The sequence below is a fragment of the Ixodes scapularis genome, unplaced genomic scaffold (assembly GCF_016920785.2).
Source record: "Ixodes scapularis isolate PalLabHiFi unplaced genomic scaffold, ASM1692078v2 PGA_scaffold8__174_contigs__length_109621045, whole genome shotgun sequence".
Classification (NCBI taxonomy): Eukaryota; Metazoa; Arthropoda; class Arachnida; order Ixodida; family Ixodidae; genus Ixodes; species Ixodes scapularis.
In genome coordinates this window covers 73,472,371-73,494,802 of record NW_024609883.1, presented here as the reverse complement: position 1 = coordinate 73,494,802, position 22,432 = coordinate 73,472,371, and the positions used below count along the sequence as shown (strand labels likewise).

The 22,432-nt window shown below is 47.9% G+C and overlaps 2 protein-coding genes and 1 pseudogene across 2 annotated transcripts in view; all 3 read left to right on the top strand.

The window, feature by feature from the left end:
* The window catches only part of LOC115323390 (thiopurine S-methyltransferase), a 56,689-nt gene extending 50,947 nt beyond the window's left edge, over nucleotides 1–5,742 (top strand). Inside the window, exon 8 of the mRNA XM_029983770.4 lies at nucleotides 5,642–5,742. Coding sequence (XP_029839630.2) covers nucleotides 5,642–5,742 — 101 coding nt within the window. The remainder of the gene's footprint in view (nucleotides 1–5,641) is intronic.
* A 1,729-nt stretch (nucleotides 5,743–7,471) lies between these two features.
* LOC115323389 lies at nucleotides 7,472–8,530 on the top strand (annotated as a pseudogene).
* A 12,269-nt stretch (nucleotides 8,531–20,799) lies between these two features.
* On the top strand, nucleotides 20,800–21,767 carry LOC8035088 (omega-amidase NIT2). Its single transcript, XM_040208673.3, has one exon. It carries the CDS (start codon nucleotides 20,839–20,841, stop codon nucleotides 21,652–21,654), a length of 816 nt encoding a protein of 271 aa, XP_040064607.1. The 5' UTR covers nucleotides 20,800–20,838; the 3' UTR covers nucleotides 21,655–21,767.
* Nucleotides 21,768–22,432: the final 665 nt, after the last annotated feature.

The window sequence follows — 22,432 nt, the reverse complement described above, 5'->3', positions numbered from 1 at the left end:
GTCTCGTTGTGGTTGGTGTTGCCCCGCCCCGACACATCACTGCCCATGTGGGCTGGGAACCACATGATCACCACCGCCCCTTGTCGCCCTGCTTCTTCGGCTGCCCGCAAAATGCGGGCTGCCGCACTGCATACTCTGCCCTTAGCGTAATTCAACACCGCCGTCCTTGAGTCACTTAGCATCGTCTTGCAGCCGGGGTTGGCGATGGCCAAGGCAATGGCCACCTCCTCTGCTTGATGCGTGTCCCTGGTGCGGGTGCTGGCCGCCGTTTTGACTGCTCCCGTCGAGGCGCTCACCACTACTGCTGTGTACGCCTCGACGCGGTCTTGATATTCAGCCGCATCTACGTAGACGGCTCCCTCGTCTTCCGCGTGCCTATCCACGAGAGCTCCCGCCCTCGCTGCTCTTCTTTCTGCGTTGTGCGTGGGGTTCATGTTCCGCGGTATTGGACATACTCTGGTTCCGCTCATTAAGCTGCTCGGAACGGGTTCGGAAGCCGCCGAGCCGCTGCCATTAGGATTTATGCCAAGGTCCTGTAGGATCTTCCTCCCCGTCTTTGTGCCGGAGAGGCGCTCCAGGTGCGCCGATCGTTGAGCTTCTGCAATCTCCTCCAGAGTGTTGTTTACCCCCAGCTCCATGAGCTTCTGTGTGCTCACGTTGCCTGGGAGTCCCAGTGCAATCTTGTATACCTTGCGGATGAGGGCGTCTATCTTGTTTCGTTCCCCTGGAGTCCATTTGTGGAAGGCAGCCACGTACGCAATGTGGCTGATCGCAAAGGACTGCACTAACGTGATTAAACTTTCTTCCTTCATGCCATCTTTCCTATTGGAGATCCTCCGTAAGAGCTTCGTAGCAGACATGACCTTGGTGTTGAGCTTAGTGATTGTTTCTCCATTTACTCTGTTCCGCTCGAGTAGCAAACCGAGCACCCTGATCTTGTCTACGCCCGGGATTATCCGCCCGCCCGCCGTCTTGACCGTGATCTTAGGTCTCTCCACCGTGATCGGCGCGTCCTTTCTTCTCCTGCCTGCCCTTTTAGGTGATAACACTAGCAGTTCTAATTTTGTCGGGGAGCACACGAGCCCGGACCCTTCTAGGTATTCCTCTATGGCCTCGACCGCTTCCTGCAATTGGTTTTCTATGTGACCATCGCTGCCTCCTTTGACCCATAATGTGATATCGTCAGCATAAATGGTGTGTCTGACGTCCCTAACTTCCTGTAATCGGTTAGCCACCCCTATCATGACAAGATTGAAGAGCAGTGGGGAGACCACCGACCCCTGTGGAGTTCCGACGCTGCCTAAATCTTTCTCGTCTAGTTGTAAGTCCCCCGCACAGATTCTAGTGGTTCGTCCAGTTAGAAAGTCCCTGATATAATCGTAGGATTGCCTACCCATGTTAAGTTTTGAGACCTGGGCAAGGATGGCAGAGTGGCTCACCTTATTGAAGGCGCTCTGTAGGTCCAGCCCCAGGATGGCCCTGTTGTCACCTATGCTAAGTGGTACGTCTATGATTTCATTCTTCAGGAGAATCATTGCGTCTTGTGTCCCCAGCTTATTCCGGAACCCGATGATGGAGTCCGGGTAGAGGCCCGACTCCTCCAGATATCGTTGCCATCTGTCCAGCAGTACGTGCTCGAGAAGTTTCCCGACGCACGACGTAAGTGAGATCGGCCTGAGGTTCTCTACACTGGGTTGCTTGCCCGGCTTGGGGATGAGGATCGTTTTGGCCGTCTTCCACTGCTTTGGTAGTTTCCCTTCTCGCCAACACTTGTTGTAGTACTTCGTGATATTCTCGATAGCCGCCTCGCTGAGGTTCTTGATCGCCTTGTTAGTAACTCAGTCAGGACCGGCTGCCGATCTGATGTTGAGTTTTTGCATGGCTGCTCTGACTTCCTACGTTGCAATGTCCTTGTCCAAGGTCGCGTTGTCGGTACCCTGGTACTTCAGGTATTCTGTTGTAGGCATGGACGGTAGATACTTCTCGTCCGGACGCCTCTTGATCTCGACTGCTAATGGCCTTGTGTACGATCCTCGCAAGGTTTTCGTGCTGATACCCCTTAGTCTTGGTCTCGTCGAGGAGATGTCTGAGCATGCTCCAGGTCCTGCTCTTGTTCATTTGACCGTCCGCCTCGTTGCATACCTCGGTCCACTGCTGCTCGCACAGTAACCTGCAATGGCCTTGTATACGCTGATTGAGTTCCGCGATGTTCTACCGTAGTTTTCTGTTTGTGCGCTGACCCTTCCATCTTGCTTTGATTGACTGCTTAGCTTCCAGTAGGTGAGCTAATCTGCTGTCCACTCTGTCTATACTCTCGTCTGTTTCTATCTCCTTCGTGGCTCCCTCCATCGTCCTATTAACGTTATCCGTCCATTGATCGATATCCGTGATTTCTGATTGCCAGCTAGTGAGTGTCGTCCTGAAGGCATCCCAATCCGTGAGCCGGTGCTTTCTCTTCTCAGTGTTACCACCTTTCCCCTCCAGCGGGATGAGGACTTCTATTATGTAGTGATCACTTCCTAGGTCATAGCCCCGTGTTGTTCCAAGTGACCTTTCTCTACCTCCCCGCCACTTTGACGAAGGTGAGGTCCGGGGTGGTGTCCCGGGAAACCGATGTTCCCGTTCGAGTGGGTTGTTCGGGATCTGTGACGAGACTCAACCCTGCGTCCAGCGCGTCCCGCAATAAGTCTCTTCCCTTGGCCGTTGTCTTGCGGTACCCCCACACTTGGTTCGCGGCGTTAAAGTCGCCGCATACCATCAGCATGTTTCCTCCCGCTACCCTACATGCTTTATGAAACAGTGCTTTGAATTTCTGTTGCGTGTGAGTTGGCTTGCTGTACACTTTAACTAAGAAGGTGCTCTCTTTCCTCCTCCTTCCCGTGATAACCTCCACCGTGCAGTGTTCTATGGTGCTCTTTTCTAGTATTTTGTGCTCTACGAATGTGATACCCTTTCTTACGAAGATACAGACTCCCCTACCCTTCCCCTTGGGCGTTTCGCAGGTATCCGGAGGCCTGTTGTGCGATCGGTATCCCGCGAGCTTGGGTGTCTCCGCGGCATTAGATTCCTGTACCATGATCACATCTGGTTTCCTATCTACTCTCTGCAAGTGCTGTTGTAGTACCGCTTTCTTGTGTGCAAAACCGTTACATTTCAGTGCCAGACTACGAGGCCTTTTACTGGCGGAGTGGTTGTTGCTGCACGCCCTGTCCCGTCCATGATTGTTGGAGTTTGGTAATGATGCCGATTTCCATGCTCTGTATCTGCGCTTGTATTTGCGCTTGTAGCTGTACCTGTAGTTGCGCCAACCTACTCTGCATGTTCTTCTCGAGCGATGTGAGGCGCTCGCTAGTCTCCTTGCAGATTTCCTCCATTCTGTCCAATCTTTCATCGTGTCTCTTGAGCTTATCCATGATCTTTCGATCCCTGATGCTTTCTATGGCCCTCCTCTTGGGGGCTGGTTCCGTTGGCCAATCGGCTCTGGGGTCCACTTCGGTCTCTGATTCGTCCTCGACTATGGTCTCCGTCGTCTTTTCTGGTACTGGTTGTGGTGCCTGTTGCTGTCGCTCCCCAATCAGGATTGCCAGCTTCGCATTGATTTCCTTGATTATATCATCCTGCTCCAAGATTCTGCGCTTGAGCTTGTCGTTTTCGTCCTTGAGGGATTTCATCGCTGCCAGGTCCTCCTTCCTCTTCTTCTCGTAATAACTATTCACACTGGGTTGCTTGCTCTCGGACCTAGTTGTCTTGACAGCGTCTGCCCAGGAAGTTCCCTCCCTCGGCCGCGCTATGTCGCGGCGGCGACTGATGCTTCTGCCTTCCTTACTGGCTTCCCTTCTCCGACTGTCGGCTCGTCGTCTTGATACGCTGCGCGGATTCTCGATGGAGCGCGACCTAAACGGTGGAAAGTCTGCGTCTACCACTTGCTGCTCCGCGGCCTCCGCTTTACGCTCCCATTGGCGTCGCTTAACTATGTATGGCATCTTATATTTGTTTTTACAGCCCCTCTCCCCTGTTGGATGTGGGCCCCCGCATAGCTGCATTGCGGTTGACATTTCAGCTCGTGCCCTTCCTCCGGGTTCGCCATGCCGCAGCCGAAGCAGGACTTGTTTCCGGGATTCGGGCACACGTCTCGTCTATGTCCCAGTTTACCGCACGTCTTGCAAACATCGAAATGCTTGCGATATAATCCACACTTGATCAAAACTATGCCGTACTTGATGTAATGCGGTACCTTCTGCCCCGCGAAGAGCACTACGACCGCGGTCATCTCTCCGATTCTATGCGCCTCCACTGCCGTGGGGTTGTTCGTATTCACTATGTTTTCCGTGATATCCTCCGCCGTCTCTTCTATGTTTATGCCTCGAATGACTCCCTTGAGTGTTCCGTCAGGTGCCGTTTTATAGGCGCTGACATCATACGTCTTGCCTCCCTCGCTAATGGACGTCATTTTAGCGTATCTCGTAGCTCGCCGCTTGTCTGGGGTGCTAATCACTATAATGTTCTGCTGCGTATTTATACCGACGGTATCCTCGCCAGCCTCCTCCCTTGTGACCCTCGCCGCCCTTGTGACCGCCGCCATGGCAGCCGGGCCTCCCATCTTCGCTATATTGAGGCCGCCACGTGGCCTGACCACTATCTTGATATCCTCCTTCGGCATGCTTACTGGCATCCGTGCCCCTTTCGGGATTGCCGATGCGACTTTCTTGGCGTATTTGGCCCTAGTTCTGGGCCTGGACGACCGGTTGGTTGCAGCGAACTCACCGCTTTTCGTGCCGTTCGTGATCTCCTTGATTCGCTAGCCGGAGACCTTCCATCCCTCGACCTCTTCCGGTTCGATACGCACCCGGGGCACCTCGATGAACGTGCGCCCGTCGACGTTGCCGACTCGTAGCGATGGAGCTACAGCCTCTCCTGTTGACGTGGCCGTCGTTGTCTCGTCCATCATCTCGAACATGATCACCGCCGGGTTAGGGCTAGCGGCCGGTGGGTCGCCGCCAACGGCCGTACTTGTGCTAGGCCTACGGTAGGCTTAGCGGGGATTCCCGCCGCCCCGAGAACAAAGTCCACGTACCTTGGAAATGTCACGTACCACTTAGGAAAATTTGGGTGTCCGCCGATAACCCACACCTTCGCCCGCACTTGGGTACCAGTTTTAGAACAATATTGATTAATTAGCACTGAATAAGCTGGAATTAAAGCAGGAGCCGATGTCCTGCGGACTCTGTTTTCTTGTTTTCTTCTTCCACAGTCCAAGAGAGTGGCAGAAACTTTCTAGCTGATAGAGGGCGCGAGAATCGCACCAGCCACATTAGCATCGGCAACATGGCGGCGGCTTAGGAGCGGGTTTTGGAAAGGAGCACGCAGTTACTCTAGTGCATAATGACGTCGCGATATTCGGTTTATACGTTATAACCGCTTTGATGTCTTTTTTGGCAACAAATTGATGTCTCCGTGGTGTGGACAGGAGGTGGCTGAGAGGCGATAAAATCGGCGCTCGAATTTTGTTTCAGTGTCCCTTTAAGACCACGCGCCGTAGAATCTAAAAACCTCCCTTTGATCAAGAAAGAACTAAAGCTATGCCGCTTTAGCGTAATTTAGAGGCTTTTTTTGATGCTGATTTATTTCCCACCATTTGCAGGGGAAGGAATAAAGGTGCGTCTCGTCGACAAAAATGATCCGAAGACCCCTGATTTCTGCACGTCCCCGGTCACGGGTCACCTGTGGCACCTGACGGAGTGACAAGCCTCGGCAGCTATACCGTCTCCACCAGGACGGTTGCCTTTCATGGCGATACACTTGTCTTACTGTCACCGCCGCTGTGGCAGTCCAACACGATCTAGAAAACAAACCCCCCCCCCCCCCCCCACCGGCCGCACACACAGACACACACAAAAAATTAGAAAAGTCAATACTATTAAATTTACGGAGCGCTGCCTAATAAAACAACAAGAAAAAAATGACTTTGAAAGTATGCAACGCGATGGTTCAGTGACACCGTACAAAGAGTGTCTACAGAATGCCAGCAGCCAGTGAGTATCCCTGCAAAAACGAGCAAATGCGTTCGGAGTTTCTCAAGAGGATAAACTCTAAGATGTCGGATTCCGACAGTGGGTAGTTTGGCCGATATCTGGAGCGGTAAAACGGGCCCATTTTAAAGCATTACTTGCGGTGATTCAAGAAAAATAAAAAGAAGGAAACATACCTTAGTGTGGAAATAAAGCTGACCATTTAACCTTTCGGTTCCCGCACCTGATCCCTTCATTCTGATGTTTTCTTAGTTCCTCATTGGAGAAATGTTGTTTTTATATAAAGACCTTTCCAGCAGCAGTCTCGAACTGGGCAAATTACAGCGTGCGTCCCTGTTTTTGAGTGTACGTCAGTGTTACCCGACTGCGTTGAGCTGTGGGTTTCCTCGTCAGTGGGATGTGACACTCTGGGTATGCGAAATTTCTTACACTGGTGGCGGATAACGTGCTGCATTTTATTGTTTCTTGTGTGTTTTATAGCGAAAAAAATTTCTTGGGGCTTTTGAGAAAGAATTGTACCATCTCTGGGAACAAATACAAACAAAAATACAGCTATCTTTGGTGAGTCCGTGTGTGGCAGAACGAAAATACCTAGAATATCTGTTTCATTTTACGCAGTTTTTTCTCGCCTCCAAGCACTCAGCCGTGACAATCTACAGAGGTAACCGCTGAAAATATTTGATCACAGAAGATAGCCGAAAAACATGACTATCCCCCGCTCACAACAAAAACTTCAACAAATCTCATCAATCGAACAACAAATTGTACTACCCGCACAGTGCCGCATAATCCGAACAAGGTTTTTTTTGTTTTTTTTAAGATTCCTAATAATACAACATGCTTCACGGCATTCAGACGGAATCCGGTTTAGACTACGTTTTGAAGAGCTTGTCTTTTCCACAGTACCCAGGCAAAGGAACCGAAGTGTCTGAACGGTCCCCTACTCCGCACCCGATGAGTCATTTTTTTCGAAGAACGTGAAGAATTTCCAGAGATTACCTCAGCTAAGAACGCGAAGGCCGAGAAGGCTTCAATCGCCGGTATATGTCTATTTTCACTAATTAAAAGGTTATACAAAAACTTGAAAGTATAAAACAGCGAGGACGAAGACGGGAACAGGACATCAAAGATGTCCTGTTCCCGTCCTCGTCCTTGCTCTTTTATACTTTCAAGTTTTCGTATCTATTAACCAACACGCTCATTTTCAATTGGTAAAAGGTTATAATTAACGAATTTTAATAAATTATCCGACTTATCACAAAGATTAGCCACCCACATAAGGTCCCCCTGGCCGTATAACTCTCCTGCACAAACCGCATAAGTGTAACTTTCAAACTTTCAAGGCCTTCTTTAAACAGACCTGTAAAGCTTTAAAAATACAGTTTACATAGATATTGTGACGTGTATACTTGGCGATGTCCCCTTCATCGTCTTTCAGCATGATGGCCGAGGAGGACGAGGCCCGCGTGCGCTTGAACAGGGAGCGCGGGCCGAGGCGCGCTCTATGTTTTAAAGTACGGATATAAAACAATGGTCGACGGCCCTTGGTCTTCGTCAAAAAAAAAATATATATATATATTTTTTTTTTTTTTTTTTTTTTGATGGCGCCGAACAGGCATTTGTTCTATGATGTTAGAACAAAGGCAAAGTACCTCAGCTACAAGTTTATTTGGCACAATGAAGGTTGTTCATACGTGAGGAAACAAGAAGGCGCACCGACAATTCGAATTGAGCACGAAGGCGATCTTGAAAAAAATAAATAACAACTACTAGCACTAAACCTTTTTATTTCATTACTTCTTGCATAATGAAACCCGAAAGTTTACTTGCCGCGTGGCAGATAAACAATCTGAGTACGGCTATGGCGACGGCGTTATCTCCAAAAGGCACTTTCACGAGGATAAAGACGGGCATTTTTGCAGGATCTTAAACGTGAATTTCTATCTTAGGGCGGTCAACGATAATATCCTCTGTTCTTTTTGTTTTTTTTATGGCAATTAACGCCGCCGCAGAACTTGATAAGCTATCTTGGTGCAGATTATATTTCACAGATGACCTGTTTCCATTTAAATGTTTGGACTGCGAAAAGCAAAGCTTTAGATCTTGAGCTACTTTTCGATCAGTTTGGTTATTCTTTCGATGCAATCATGCTTGCAGAAACCTGGTACACTGAAGAGACTTATGTACTACAACTCCCTACATACCGCTCTTTTTACACAAGTGGTGAAGAGAAACGCGGTGGTGGCTTAGCCATTTTGACAAAACGTGTTTCTGGTGAACTAGTAGGTGATTATAGTTGCATCACTCAAGATTATGAAATGATGTGTATACGCAATAACCAGAATATCTTTGCTGTGGGGTACCGACCACCAAACGGCAACATTGAATCTTTTTTTTTTAATTTTTCGAGACTTTTTTGGTTTTTGGTAATTAAGAAAAATGTAATGTAATTTTTGGTGGGGACTTTAATATATATGAGCGCGGAAACCGTTGATAAAAAAAGTTTAGATTCACTGATCAGGACAAATGGTTGTGCAAATGTTATTAACAGACCTACAAGAGAGTGAAAAGCGAACTTTATCTGCACGTCGCGAGGAGCGGGCTGTCCTTACCTGTGGTCGGGGTTCCATGTCAGACTATTCATATCCAAGCTTACGTCACTCAGCTCGTGCCTTGTGTTGACGTCGTCGTCGTTAGACCATAGAGTAATGTACACAAGGTAAAGAGGGGACACTGCCATAGGCCCCAGCGGCCCAGATAGACCAGTGACAGGTAGCGCTCCTACCGGGCGGTATTAAGTATAATCTGATTCCGTTTCCGGTCAAGTTAGTTTCGGTTTCGGTTTGGGCGTTTCTGCTCCGGTTTCTCCGGTACCCTTCTCTCTCTCTTTCCTCCCCGCCTCGCTCGGTTCTCGGGAGCTCCTTAACTCCCAAAGCCGCTGGATTTTTTTTTATTTTTTTTGTGTTTTTTAATACTGACGCACACACTTGTGCTTTATTTTTTACGATAGAGTCCGTGCAAAATGTGTCAAACAATATTTCAACTTACTTCACAAAGCAGAACTATATATATTTCTTGTTCTTTTTCTACTGTAAAGCATTGAAGTTACACAATCGCCGCATTGACTCCTGGCTGGTGGAGCATTTTGGGGTCAACAACAGTAAGTGGTTCGAACACATTTTATTGGACCACATTCATGTATATATGATTTACTTCAGAAGCCCTGTATGTTTTATACGAAAGAGATCGATACTCACCAAAATAAATGAATATGAAGGACTTAGGCATATCGTACACTTCGTAATAGATTCTTAGCGGAACCAAGTTAACAAAACCTTTCCACGGAGAACATGCTGTATGATACATTCACTTTCACGCCGACTCGGGTACGGGAAGTAAGTGTAAAAATAAATAAGGCATCGCTATCCTTACCAGTCATGAGAGTATATTAACAGTGCGAAGCACACGCCGGATAGTACAAATTCCCGATTTCCGGCAAATATAAAAAAAAAAACAATTTGCATAGCCTCAAACTCACAGCGGTCGAGCCATTACCAAACAATGAGAGCTCTATTCGAAATCTGACAAGATTCAACGTCCCTAAACATTCCCTGAAATTGTTCAGAAAAGAAATATGGCTTCAGAAAAAAAGCGGCTAAAAAACTATGGACAGTGGATACAAAAGTGGATACATTTTCTTTCAAATATTTTTAGCCTCTATACACTATTTTCTATCGAAATTCTGTAGAAAGTGGACAAATAGTTTTGTTAGGGAGTTGTGATACACATTCGCTGGAAAAAGGGGAAACAAATATTTGGAGAGCAAGCTGCACCGCCCACTTAATAAGCATTTTTTGTTTTTGGTTTGGCAACCGCCTCTGTTAATACACTATTAACAGTCAAACCTGTCTCGTTCTTACTAGCCACTGAAGAGTGCAACCGAACTTTGTCCAAATTCCGGTTAAGAAATCAAACATGTCAACACAAGCGTATTCTGTAAAACAATTTTAAAAACCCTTTGTGGTACTCCTCTGGGCAAAGGCTAAAACCACCCAGACCTCAAAGTGTGCTATAAAAGGCGGCACACACTCCTCGAACATGTGTCACACTCACTATTATGGGGAAAAAAATGATTTTCTAGTTTCTGAACGAAATGAAAGGCAGCCTGTGATGGTACTACTAAGTTCCCGAAGAATTTTCCAGGCACGTGGTATGCTTTAGGAACAAGAGAGTACTGGTGAGGCCTGGTCAAGTTATTAGACTCATCCCATAGCAGCTGAGAACAGCCACAGCTGTAAGTTGTCTGTTCGAGCAAAAGTTTGATTAAATAGCCCCAAACGTAATAAAAAAGTGGACGAGTCATCAATTATGTTAGACCTGATGAGTGATGCCAGTTCAGAAATATCCTCTAGTGGCGGGAAGTTATCAATTCGAAGACATTCCACAATGTCTGAAATTAAACTTCCATGGTGCGAAGATATTTGCAACTCCTTTAGGAGGTCAGCCTTGTCATCCTCTACGTTTTCATTGTCCGACAGTTTGAACAGTTTCTTTATCCAGAGGTGTTTTAGTCCTGAGGTGAACTGATGCACATTTGGGTTTGTGTTGCAGCCCAGCATTTGTCGTATATAGCTCCAAAAACGTTCTCAAGTGTGTCTTGCTGCAGGCGTCGTGTAGGTAAGAACTTAAAGTCATGGGTGCTTGAAAGCTCATCCCAGAGCATGAGGACACTTTTTATAGTAACTTGCCACCCAATGATGGCTTCTGGCTGCCTCCTAGATTGGAACTACCATGCTGAAATCCATCCGAGTTACTGCTGGAGAAAATCAAGTATTTCAGATTCTCCCTTCAGAATGGCATGACGCAACTTCTGTCCTGTCTTCTTGAATTTTTTAGTTATTTAGACAATCTAAAAGTATGCACATCCTATCACAGAAATAGGCTGTAGCCATGGCTGCCTCAAGAAATTCCTTGGCATAAACAAGGGCTATGATTGCAAGAAAGAGTGAGGCACTCAGTACCTGTGGGCAGAGCTGGCCAAATTACTCATATTTTGTAATTAAATTACATTACTAATTACTTTGCTGAAAATTGCTGAAATGTAATTAAATTACATTACAAATTACCACAGCCAGAAAGTAATTAATTACCATTACAAATTACTTTTAAAAGTAATGACATTACTTTCGCATTACTGTTGTATACTTTTAAATATAAAGGAGCTATTGATAACTTCCTTTTACAGATAGCTTTATTTACATTATTTACACAGTTCATGGCACACAGCTAGAACTCCCTGTTGCATGTTTACCGATGGAAAGACGAACGCACGCGACTGATCCGTTTCCCACCCCAACCCGGACAACTATTTTTGGAGATGACTGAGGACCCTACGCGGATTATCTCTGGGAGGGGGGAGAACAATTGTCATTGTTCGCAAAATCGCGTCCAGGGGCCTTCGTTCGACCTACTTCCCCTCCTTCGTTTCCCGAGGATGTTGAGCAGAAAAGCTCGAATGGAAGGCACTTACCGGCCCTATTTCTCACAGTGGAAGATAACACAGAGAGGGTACGCAGTATGCATCAGAAAAAGTAAGTGGAAACGTTCAAGAGGGGCCAAAAAACGTCGAATGCAAAACCGCAAAACATAGGTAGAGAATCGCGCTGAGCGGGTTTTCACAGTTCAAGAGAGTGGCAGAAAATGTCTAGCTGATAGCGGGCGCGAGAGTCGCACCAGCCGCATTAGCATCAGCAACATAGCGGCGGCCAAAGAGCGTTTTTTGGAAAGGTGTAGAGGAAAAAGAAAAAGTAAAATAAAAAGAAAAGCGCTCTTGTGTATTGTGGACACAAAAAATATGCCTGGTGCGAAAAAGTAATTAGGTAATTTAATTACAATTACCGTCGCTGGAGTAATTCATTACATTACTAAATTACCTGCTACAAAAAGTAATGAATTACATTACAAATTACTGAAACAAGTAATTAAATTACTGTAATTTCATTACAGTAATTGCATTACTACCAGCTCTGCCTGTGGGGCACAATTTTCTTCCATGTTACAGAAAGGTTATTGAAAAAATGTGTCTCTCAGCAAGTTCCGGAGCCAATTGCAAGCTGATCTCATGGATAGAACAATAAAGTTCAACGATAGAAGACCACTCAATGACCTCATTTCCAATGCAAAGTTTGTAAGCTTGGAGATTGCTCTTTGTTGTTTTGGGAAGGTGAGGAACATCGAAAACAATGTAAACGTGTTCGCTGTCAACTTAAAAAAAATGGCTTATCACCACACACCCCAAGCTTACGTTTGAAGCCCCCTAACCACAGACCACAGCCTTTACTGTGAAGCCAACAGTCTTAAAGGGGCGATGCACTGATATTTGTATTTTGTGCAAATACCGCTTAGAACGAATCCCTGACGTTAATGATCTGTGAAATACCCATTCGTTTTCACCACACCCAATCAAAGTCGCAGAAAAAAAAATAATAAAACGAGCGGATTTCACCCCCTCAACTCGCAGCCAGAACAAGCGGTCCCGTGATCTGGAGCCGATTATATGCCGCCAATGTTGATCATAGCCATGCGCTGGGGTTGGCAAGGCACAGGACACGCGCTGAGTTCCAGACATTGTTATGGTTCGGCTGTTGTCGTCATTGCAGCAACCGGACACAGGACACTACCCGAATGTTTCTCGAGCTGTCGATTATCACGAGCCCAGATCGAGTGTCCACGCCATGCTGGGGTCCAATCTATGAGCCGTATTCAAATATCGTCACTGGGCGGTACTGCTACCACCCAGCTACGTCATCAGGTTTTGCGAAGGAGAGATTGAATGAAAACACTCGGTTTTGTCCTCGAAATTACAGCGCAACAAAGAAGTTTCTTGGTCAGTGGCGTTGCGTGCGAGTATCCTTGAGTCCCACTAGTGCCAGTAAGCTCGTGTGAAGTGAAAAACCATAGCCTCCTAGGAGGCTATGGAAAAACATTCCAATTGAATGTCGTTGCACCGCCCATTTAAGCTCCCGAATGAGAGAAATGAGGAGACTGCGTTAAACAGAAGACGTTGTTGGAGTGTGCACAACAGTGTATGCAAGGGGCTAAACGCATTTCCTGGAAATTTCAGACAGCATAACAACCGAGGCTCTATCTGCAATGTTAGAGGTTCGTTCAACACCGTCATCTGTAAACCCATGGACAATGTCGTGTGCAGGGTCGTAAGTTAAATTCTTTTTTTTTTAAACAATCTCATCGAAAATCAACATGCACACACGTTCAAGTGCAGCCAAACAGCCTGGCAGAAACAACAGCGCGAGAAGCTCGAACCGATCGGCTGCACGAATTCACGCCGAGCATGCGAGCACGCGGGCGGTCATGCGTCACCTTGATTGATGCAAAGTCGACCGAACATGATGCAGCAGAAAGCACAGATGGAGGCACGAACGGCACAGACGAACGACGCAGGGACGAGCAGAGGCCATGCAGAATGATGCACAGGCGACGGCGCGCAAGCAGGCAGGCCATGGCAGGCGCCATTCATCACGTGGTTTTTGTGACGCATTTGATTTAAACTATTTAGTCGTTTTAAGTACTTCAAACAATTTTAAAGCATTGCGATTTAAAAAATAAATACTTTTCACAGAAAGAGTTTTAATTAATTTTAACCAAATTGTAGAAAAGCGCCACGTAGCGGAGGGTATGAAACGCACTATCTGGGCCGCGAATCGGCTCCTGTGTCCTCTCTTTACGTTTACTATATTACTCTATGGTTAGAATAGCTATAAAAAGAGACAGCAAATAAAGCGAATCAGAACATAACATTTTCCCCTACCTTGTTCTTTTTTTTTTTTAGTTAGGGGAGTAAGCTAGAGAAATAAGCATATAACGTTTTCCCCTCCTCTACTTGTTTATTTGTTTTAGAGTTAAAAAAATAACGAAAAATGCCAAGTACAAAGAAAAAGAAATAAACAACAACAAAACACACACGCACAACACAAAACACAAGTCACCGTTTTCCGCAGTTACTTCCGATCACCGAGATCCACTGTTCTGTTCAGTTTCAACACTTATTTTTCTAAATTAGATTACTACTTCTGAAGCAAAATGGCAAAAAGAAAAGCAGTTCAGTTCATTGTGCGTCATAGTTCCCATAGCGCCCTGGTGGCGGACGATCACGTCCGGAGCGCCCCCGAGGCATAGGCGTAGGATGAGCGGTCGAATCCCCCTTTCTTGGTGGTGAGTCTATGGTTGGGCTGCACACAGGCGTTAGCGATCCAGTTTGTTGCTGTCCGTTCCACCTAGGCTGTCGTGGCTGCCAGTTATGGTGCCTGTGGCTGACGCTAGCGGGGGGAACAGCAACTTTCGAGAACCGACAGCTCTTAGCAGGGGTCGATGTGTTTTGGCTCTGGCTCTGTTGGTTGGTCTTTGGGGCTGCTGCGGGGTTTGGGGAGTTCCATACTCGACCGTCTTCCAATCGCAACGTCCACCGGCCTACGCGCTTTTTGTCAGACCGTGTGCGGCAGAACGAAAATACCTGGTATATTTCTTTCATTTTACGCAGATTTGTTCTCGCCGCTATGCACTCAGCCGTGACAATCTACAGAGGTAACAGCTGAAAATATTTGATCGCAGAAGATAGCCGAAAAACGTGACTATTTCGCGCTCACAACAAAACGTTCAACAAATCTCACCAATCGAACAACAAATTGCACCGTGCCGCATAATTCTAACAAGGTTTTTCTGTTAGAAAAATTCCGAATAACACGGCATGCTTCACAACAATCAGCCGGAATCCGGTTTAGGGTACGTTTTGAAGAGCTTGTCTTCTCCACAGCACCCATGCAGAGGAACCGAAGTGTCCGAACGGTCACCTACTCCGCACCCGATGAGCCCTTTTTCGCGAAGACCGTGATGAATTTGCAGAGATTACCTCGGCGAAGGCCAAGAAGGCTTCGATCGCTGATATATGTCTATTTTCACTATTGAAAAAGTTAATTAATGAAGTTTCATTAATGAACCGACTTATCACAAAGATAAGACAAAGATATATATATATATATAACAGTTCTTTTTTTTGTGTTAACTTTACAGATCTTTTTTTCAAAAAAGGCCTTGAAATTTACACTTATGCGGTTTACGCAAGTGAGTTCTACGGCCAGGGAGGCATACTGTTAAGGATAATCGTAACGATAAGTAAAAATATTACGTAAAAAATCGTAATGAACTTTTTTTTTTTAATAATGCCAATATTGTACCGCTAAGAAACCTGCTGAGCTTCATTTAAAACCATTAATGCAGCCACTTTCGTGGAGACCTGAAGCAGGTTGGGAGCGTGGACGCGCGCCACAGTTATTACTCATGCAACAGTCGCAAGGCTGGCGGTTCGAAAACACGGACGACAATCTTGGTATCAGCTCTTTCGGACCACCAGCCGTGCGCCTGTTCACTCTAGCCCGGCGGGTGTTCGGCATGTTCGCCGCTCGGGGGCGGGTCTGGGACGCCTGAAGTATGGCGGCTTGCGGAGGCTGTTACGTTTCCGGCAGTTCGACGACGGAACGGCTGCCAAAGGAACAGACAGACTCTCTGCTGAAAGAACGATATGTCTTTATTACAAAAGGAAGCTCGCTTTTAAGGATCCTGCATCCAATCAGGAACGGACAAAAAGAAAGAAATGCAATATCGCGCCGCACCAACTAATCTTATCGGAAGCGAAGCGTAGCATGGCACCGCAATTGTTACAGCCTGGCCAATGCTACCCAGTTCGGAAGTTGATCAACAGGCTGACGCCTCTTGAGTAACTGGAGACGTAGGAGCTGTCGAAGCATCCAAAATGGCGAGAGCTGATTTGCGGCCGTTTCACCTCGACGTAATTTGTGCTTCCTGGATGAGTAGGAAAGAGGCATGTAGCACGCTGCAGGTCTTGGTAGCCGACGACTTCCCAGAAGTACGCTTGCGAGTCTTGGCAAGTGACCAGGCTAGAAGGCCACAGTCGCCAGGTCTTGTAAGGGTCGCTCGGGCAAGGGTGCTGAAGCGCGGACGCCGCTCTGTTCTCGGGCAAGGGTGCTGAAGCGCGGACGCCGCTGTGCTTGCGAAGCTTCGAAGAGGCAGGACTGGGGCTGAACGAAGAAGGCAGCCGAAAAGGACCCACATACTCGGGCAGTCTGGAGCTCGGGCAGGATAGCAGCAAGCCGAAGAGCTGAAATGACTTGGTAGACGAGCGGCAGAAACGACATCGGAAGCAATCCGGCGCCACAACCCAGCAAGGCCAGACCCCTTGAAATCATTAAGAGCGGGACAATGCTACTTTCGACAAAGTTAAGTGCAGTGATAAGCCTCAACATCGCAAAATCTTAAACTAAAATTTGCACAAAAAAAAAAAAAAAAGATTATGTGGGGACTTTCTCGCAGAATTAGAGTAACACTAAGGAATGCGGCTCAAGCAATTGGCATTGGCGTGATTGTTGCCCTTCTTGTGCCGCACCGTGAAAGTAAACTGTTGGAGGGCCAGGCTCCACCTCATTAAACAACAGTTTTTGTTCGACATCTGATTAAGCCACACGAGAGGGCAGTGGCCAGTCTCGAAAATAAATGAAGATCCTTTCAGATAGCACTGGAGTTTTTCGATAGCCCATACCATACAAGCACACCCTTTTTCTACTCTGCTGTATGCCTGTTCGCGTGTTGTTAGTTTTCTGTGGCGTATACAACCCAGAATGTTCCTCGTCCTTCTCGTTTACTTGACCGAGGACAACGCCCAAACCACGGTTGCTCGCGTCGCACTGCACTATAGAGGTGCGCGTGTAGTCTGGCGAAGCCAGCGCAGGATCGCTCGCTAAAAGCTCTTTGATACGGAGAAAGGCATTCTTACCTTCCTCGTTCCAGAGCACGACATTTGGCTCTGCCTTGCGAAGAGCGTCTGTGAACGGGCCAGTGATATGCGCAAAGTTAGGAAATCAGTTTCCGAAATCGGGCTAAACCGATGAAAGAACGCACGTCCGTCTTTGTTTTCGGCAAAGAAAAATTCTTTATGGCCATAACCTTTATTTCGGACGGGCGTCGCTTCCCTTGGCCCCCAACGTGGCCCAGATACCGTTTCAGAGTTAAACCTGCTTTGTGTATTCCAGCGAATACTTCCTGTAGGTGCAAGTGCTGCTCCCAGCTACTGGAAAAATAGCCACGCCATCGAGGTAGGGAACTGCGAAAGACTCGGCACCCTTGAGCACTTCGAAGGGCGCGTTCTTAAGTCCAAAAGAAAGGACAAGCGGGCGGAACGTTCCGAGAGGGGTAATGAAAGCTGCCAGCCTACTAGCGTTCTCCGTGAGAGGCACTTGCCAATAGCCCCGCACGAGGTCTAGTGTTGACACGTGCCGCGCCGCCGACACTTTTTCAAGGAGTGCCTCGACATTCGGGATGGGGAACACTTGTCTTGGTTATCGCGTTGAGTTTTCGGTAGTCTATGCATGGCCGCGGTTCTTTACCGGCGCTCTCGACAATGAATATCAGAGAGATGTAATCATTTTCTCCAGGCTCAATTATACCCAAGTCCAGCATGCTTTGAACGGATTCATTCAACAGTTTTTCATGACGGGGTGAAATTCTGCGAACTCGTGTACGGAAAGATTGATCAGAGGTCAACTCGATGTCATGTTGCAACAGGTTAGTTTTACCTGGACTCGGGCTAAACAAGGCTCTGTACGAGTCTAGCACCTCTTTCAATTCTTCCTCTTGCTGTGCATTCAACCGTGCGCCTTCAGTTGTCCCCGTTAATATGTCTTCTGTAGAAGGAAGCGAGCACGGGGATGGGAGTGGTGGGGTTGGTACGACAACTTCTTCAGGTTCATTTAGGGCGATACTAACGACCTCGGTGCGTTCGAGAAAAGGCTTCATTAAATTGCAGTGATAAATTATTACATCATTCAGTTTGCCCGGAGACGTCACCAAGTAGTTAGTGTTTGAAATCTTTCGTTGCACCACCACCGGACCATCCCATGCTACTTCAAGCTTCTTTGCCTTTGAAGTCTTAAGAATCAGTACTTTGTCACCTTCCTTAAACGTTCGTTTCCGAGCGTTCCTGTTGTAGTACTTTTTTGCACGCTGCTGGGCTCGTGTCATGTCCAGCTCGACTAATTCCTGCGATTCGCGCAAGCGCTTCAACAGGGTGAGCACATACTCGACGATCCTCTTGTCGACGAATTTGTCTTCCCACTTGTCCTTCAACAAGGTTAACGGAAATCTCAGTGCGCGCCGGTAAACCAATTCTGCTGGAGTAAATCCAGTCGCCTCGTGGCTGACAGAGCGCAATGCGAAAAGCATTGCCGGAACAGCTGTGTCCCAATCCGCTTTCTTTTCGTAACAAAGCGCACGCAAAATGCGCTTCATTACCGAGTGAAACTCGGTAATGAAGCGCATTACCGGTAACGAGCCAACAATGTCTACCACCAACTTACGGAATGGTTCACCAATTATGGGTACTTGAACTAAAGGTGCCTTGACCTTCTCATTTGGTCGACCCGTCCTTTGGCAGACATTGCACGAGCGTACTCAGTACTCAGAGTCTTTGAAGCAGATTGGCCAGTAGTAGTCGTTTATCAACCTGCTCTTCACGATTGCAGTGACGCATCTTCTGCCTGTTCCTTTTTTAGCGTGCGTTTATCAACCTTCGTCAAAAGCTGAAAGTTTTCGCTGACTGGGCTTATCAGCTCTCGATTTGACTCAGAAGTTGCGGTCTCACTATCGTCGAGATCTGGTTCAGACGCAGAGGGAACGGCGGTGACCGTCTCGCTCCCGTCATTTTCTTCCGATACCGCGACAGCATTCGTCATGGTAGCTTCCTGCATTCGCTTCGTGTGCGCCCTTGTTATCACCATGACGGGTTTTACGTCTAGCTCCATCCCTGCATTTCTTAATTCCCGCATTGGGGGGACTTGTTGGAGAAAATGTAAGGAATTTTCTCAGGGAACTTATCGGAAACGGCTGCTTCCGTCTGGAACTTGCCGAAGGAGCCTTCCATTTCAACTTTCGCTGCCGGCAAGCACTTTGTGTCTGGTTCGAGTGCCTGCCGTACCCATACACATGCCCCTGTGAAATGTTCTGGCTGAACGAATGACGGGTGAACGACATCAAAAGTTGCACCCGTCTCTCGCAACGCCTTGCAGCTGACGCCGTTCAGTCATATCGTATGTGTAAGGCAGAAGCAAGTCACTCTCTTCCGTTAGCAGATTAACAGACACACTTGCTTGCCGGCAGCCCGCGGCGATATGTCCTGGCTGTTGGCACTTATCGCAAATTAACGGCCGCTTTTCTTCGAACTTTGAAGCTTCTACTTCCTTTTTCTTGGCCGTTTGGGGCTTCTCTGCCTTCTCGGACGCGTTCGCCGAGCTTGTTTCCTTTGAGCCTTTTTGAGACTTTCTGAACGGTCCCGAAGGTTTCCTTTTTTGCAGTTCCTCCGAACTATCCAGCCTACGAGAGCAGTACTCATCAGCTAGATTAGCTGCCATCTGCAAAGTAGTTACATTTGGCTTATCCTGTATCCACAGGCGCATCGGTTCCGAAAGAGTTCCGTAGAACTGTTCAAGTGCAATCAGCTGAATAACACTCTGTTTATCGTCATACGCGCTCGCGCTTTAGAGCCATTCCTCCCGAAAGCTCATGGCTTTGTACGCAAACCCGGAGTATGACTCCCTTTGCTGACGCCTTGTTTTACGAAACTTGAGTCTCAAGGCTTCCGTGGACAAACTATATCTATGCCCAAGCTGAAGTTTCACCTTGTCGTAGTTACGCGCCTCTTCGACCGTCATTCGTGCGATTACGTCTGCAGCCTCGTTTGGGAGCAACGTCAGGAGCCGTTGCGACCAAGTATCCTTCTCAAATCTGCCATTCGTACATGTCCTTTCGAAGTTCACGAGGTACAAGCTGATGACGTTGCCAACAGAAAACGGCTGCATGAAACCGCGCATGTCGAAGTTTTCGCGGCGTGTGGCGACCTCAGATGCGGCTGCACCTTCAAGTTTGTGCAGCTGAAACTCTTAACTTTAGTTCAACTTTATTTTCTCGTAATTGAAAAGAGACCGCCTTCCAGCATTCCTCTATTTCGTCGTCTGCTGCCCCTCATTTGTATATTGCGTCAACAATTTCCTGCTTGCGCATTGCCTTCTGGGCTGATATGCCTAGCTCTTGAGCTAGCATAACGAGCTCGGGTTTCGTTAGCGACGTGAGATTCATGACTGCCTAGTCTTTGAAATGTGAAACATCACACTACCGCTAATTTCAACCAGCTAAGGCTCCCAATGATAGCAAGGAAATCGTGCGCTCAACAAATCGGGCACCAGGCCGCCGCCGACGTGCGCTCCATACCGCCGCCACCGCTGCCACCAGCTGTTACGTTTCCGGCGGTTCGACGACGGAACGGCTGCCGAAGGAACCGACAGACTCTCTCTGCTGGAAGAACGATCTGTCTTTATTTTATTACAAAAGGAAGCTCGCTTTTAAGGATCCTGCATCCAATCAGGAACAGACAAAAAGAAAGAAATGCAATATCGCGCCGCACCAACTAATCTTATCGGAAGCGAAGCGTAGCATAGCACCGCAATTGTTACAAGGTCTCCTTCAACGGGTGGGGCCGCGTCGCTGTCGCGTGATTTCAAACGCAAATTAAAAAGCATCGCCGCGCCTGGGACATAAAGGCTCCCCGCTCGCACCTGTAACTCGCACAACCCGAATGATACACATCTGGCAGCACATCGTTTCCGTTGCATCGCGCGCCCTTTAATCTACACCGTGAAGCCAAACGAATATTCCCTCCGATTCCCGAATCATGGCGATGAACAAGTTTCGTCTTGCCCTGCTACAACTGGCGGTGACGCCCCACATTTCGAGAAACCTCGAAAGAGCCAGTGAACGAATCAAAGACGCGGCGTCTGCGGGAGCGAAGATGGTCTGCCTTCCAGAATGCTTCAGCTTCCCGTACGAGCCGAAGTACATCGCAAAGTACGCCGAGCCGATTCCCGGAAAATCCAGCGAGATGCTCTCACGCTGGGCCCGTGAAAACCAGGTCTACCTCATCGGCGGGACATTGTCGGAGAGGGAGGACGACAAGCTCTACACCACCTGCTTGGCCTACGGACCGGACGGTTCGCTGCTGGCCAAACACCGCAAGGTACATCTCTATGCGACCGATGTCCCCAGCAAGTTCACCTTCAGCGAGGCGGGCTTCTTAACGCCGGGCGATAAAGTGACCACCTTTGACACCCCGTACTGCAAAGTGGGCGTTGCAGTATGCTACGACATGGCGTTCCCGTCTTTTGCCGAACTGTACGAGCGGCTCGGCTGCAAGTTGCTGGTGTATCCGGGAGCGTTCAACATGTACACCGGACCGTTGTACTGGGAGCTGGTCTCGAGGTCTAGGGCGGCCGACAACCAGGTATACGTGGCGTCCGTGTCGCCCTCGAGGGACGAAACGGCATACTACGTCCTCTGGGGACACAGCGTGCTGGTAGATCCCACTGGCAAGGTGATCCGGTCGGCTGGGGTCGATGAAGAGATCGTGCTTGCTGATGTCGATATAGACTTTTTGGATGCGGTGAGGCGCCAGCTGCCCCTCGCCAAACAGAGGAGGAACGACCTGTACTAAGAGGTTGTCCCCAGGCATGGGGAAACTAGCGTGGTGCCTTCTGACACAGTGTAATGTCGACGGCGCAGTAGTCTCTGCCATCTACTCTGCGGGTGGAAATCCGGATGTTTGTAGGGTGTTTTATGTGTGGGTGCATAAAAATATTCTTTGCGGGTGTTACTTTGTTTTCGTTGCCTGTGGGTCCGTAAACGTTATTTAGTCCACTAAATATTTTATGTGCGTGTTTTTTTTTTATTGTCGCTTTTTAAAGCAATGCCACTGTTCTGTTACCCGAGAAATGTTATTTGGTGAATTTTGAGTCAATAAATATAGAGTAAATGTTGGTGTATTGGTATGATGGCTAGAAGGGAAGTGTGATGGGCGGTGCACGCGCGCCATGATAAAGATGAGCGCGAGGCGCGATGAGCATTCTTAAAGAGCCAACATTGTAGAGAGAAACCATGTCAAACCATGGAATGTATGGTAATTTAACGGCGGATGCCTCCTGTGAGGATCAGCCACAGGCGCGCACGCGCCGCGTTTTCACGTTGCGAGGAGGAAAGCAGGCGGAAAGATGGGGACTCTCGTAGACGACCAAAACCGTTTGTCGCCTGCTCGCTGCACGCGTATTGAAAACGCGGTTCGTACAATACGTGACCACGATCAAGTAGTTGGAAACTCTCTGTAATGTAGGCTTTCTAAATAGTTTGGGGGCAGCTGACCAGCCTGCTGGCTGCAGCCCCTCTGGCGTTCCCCAAAATTTCCATCGCGGAATCTCGACTGCGAAATAGACCCCATA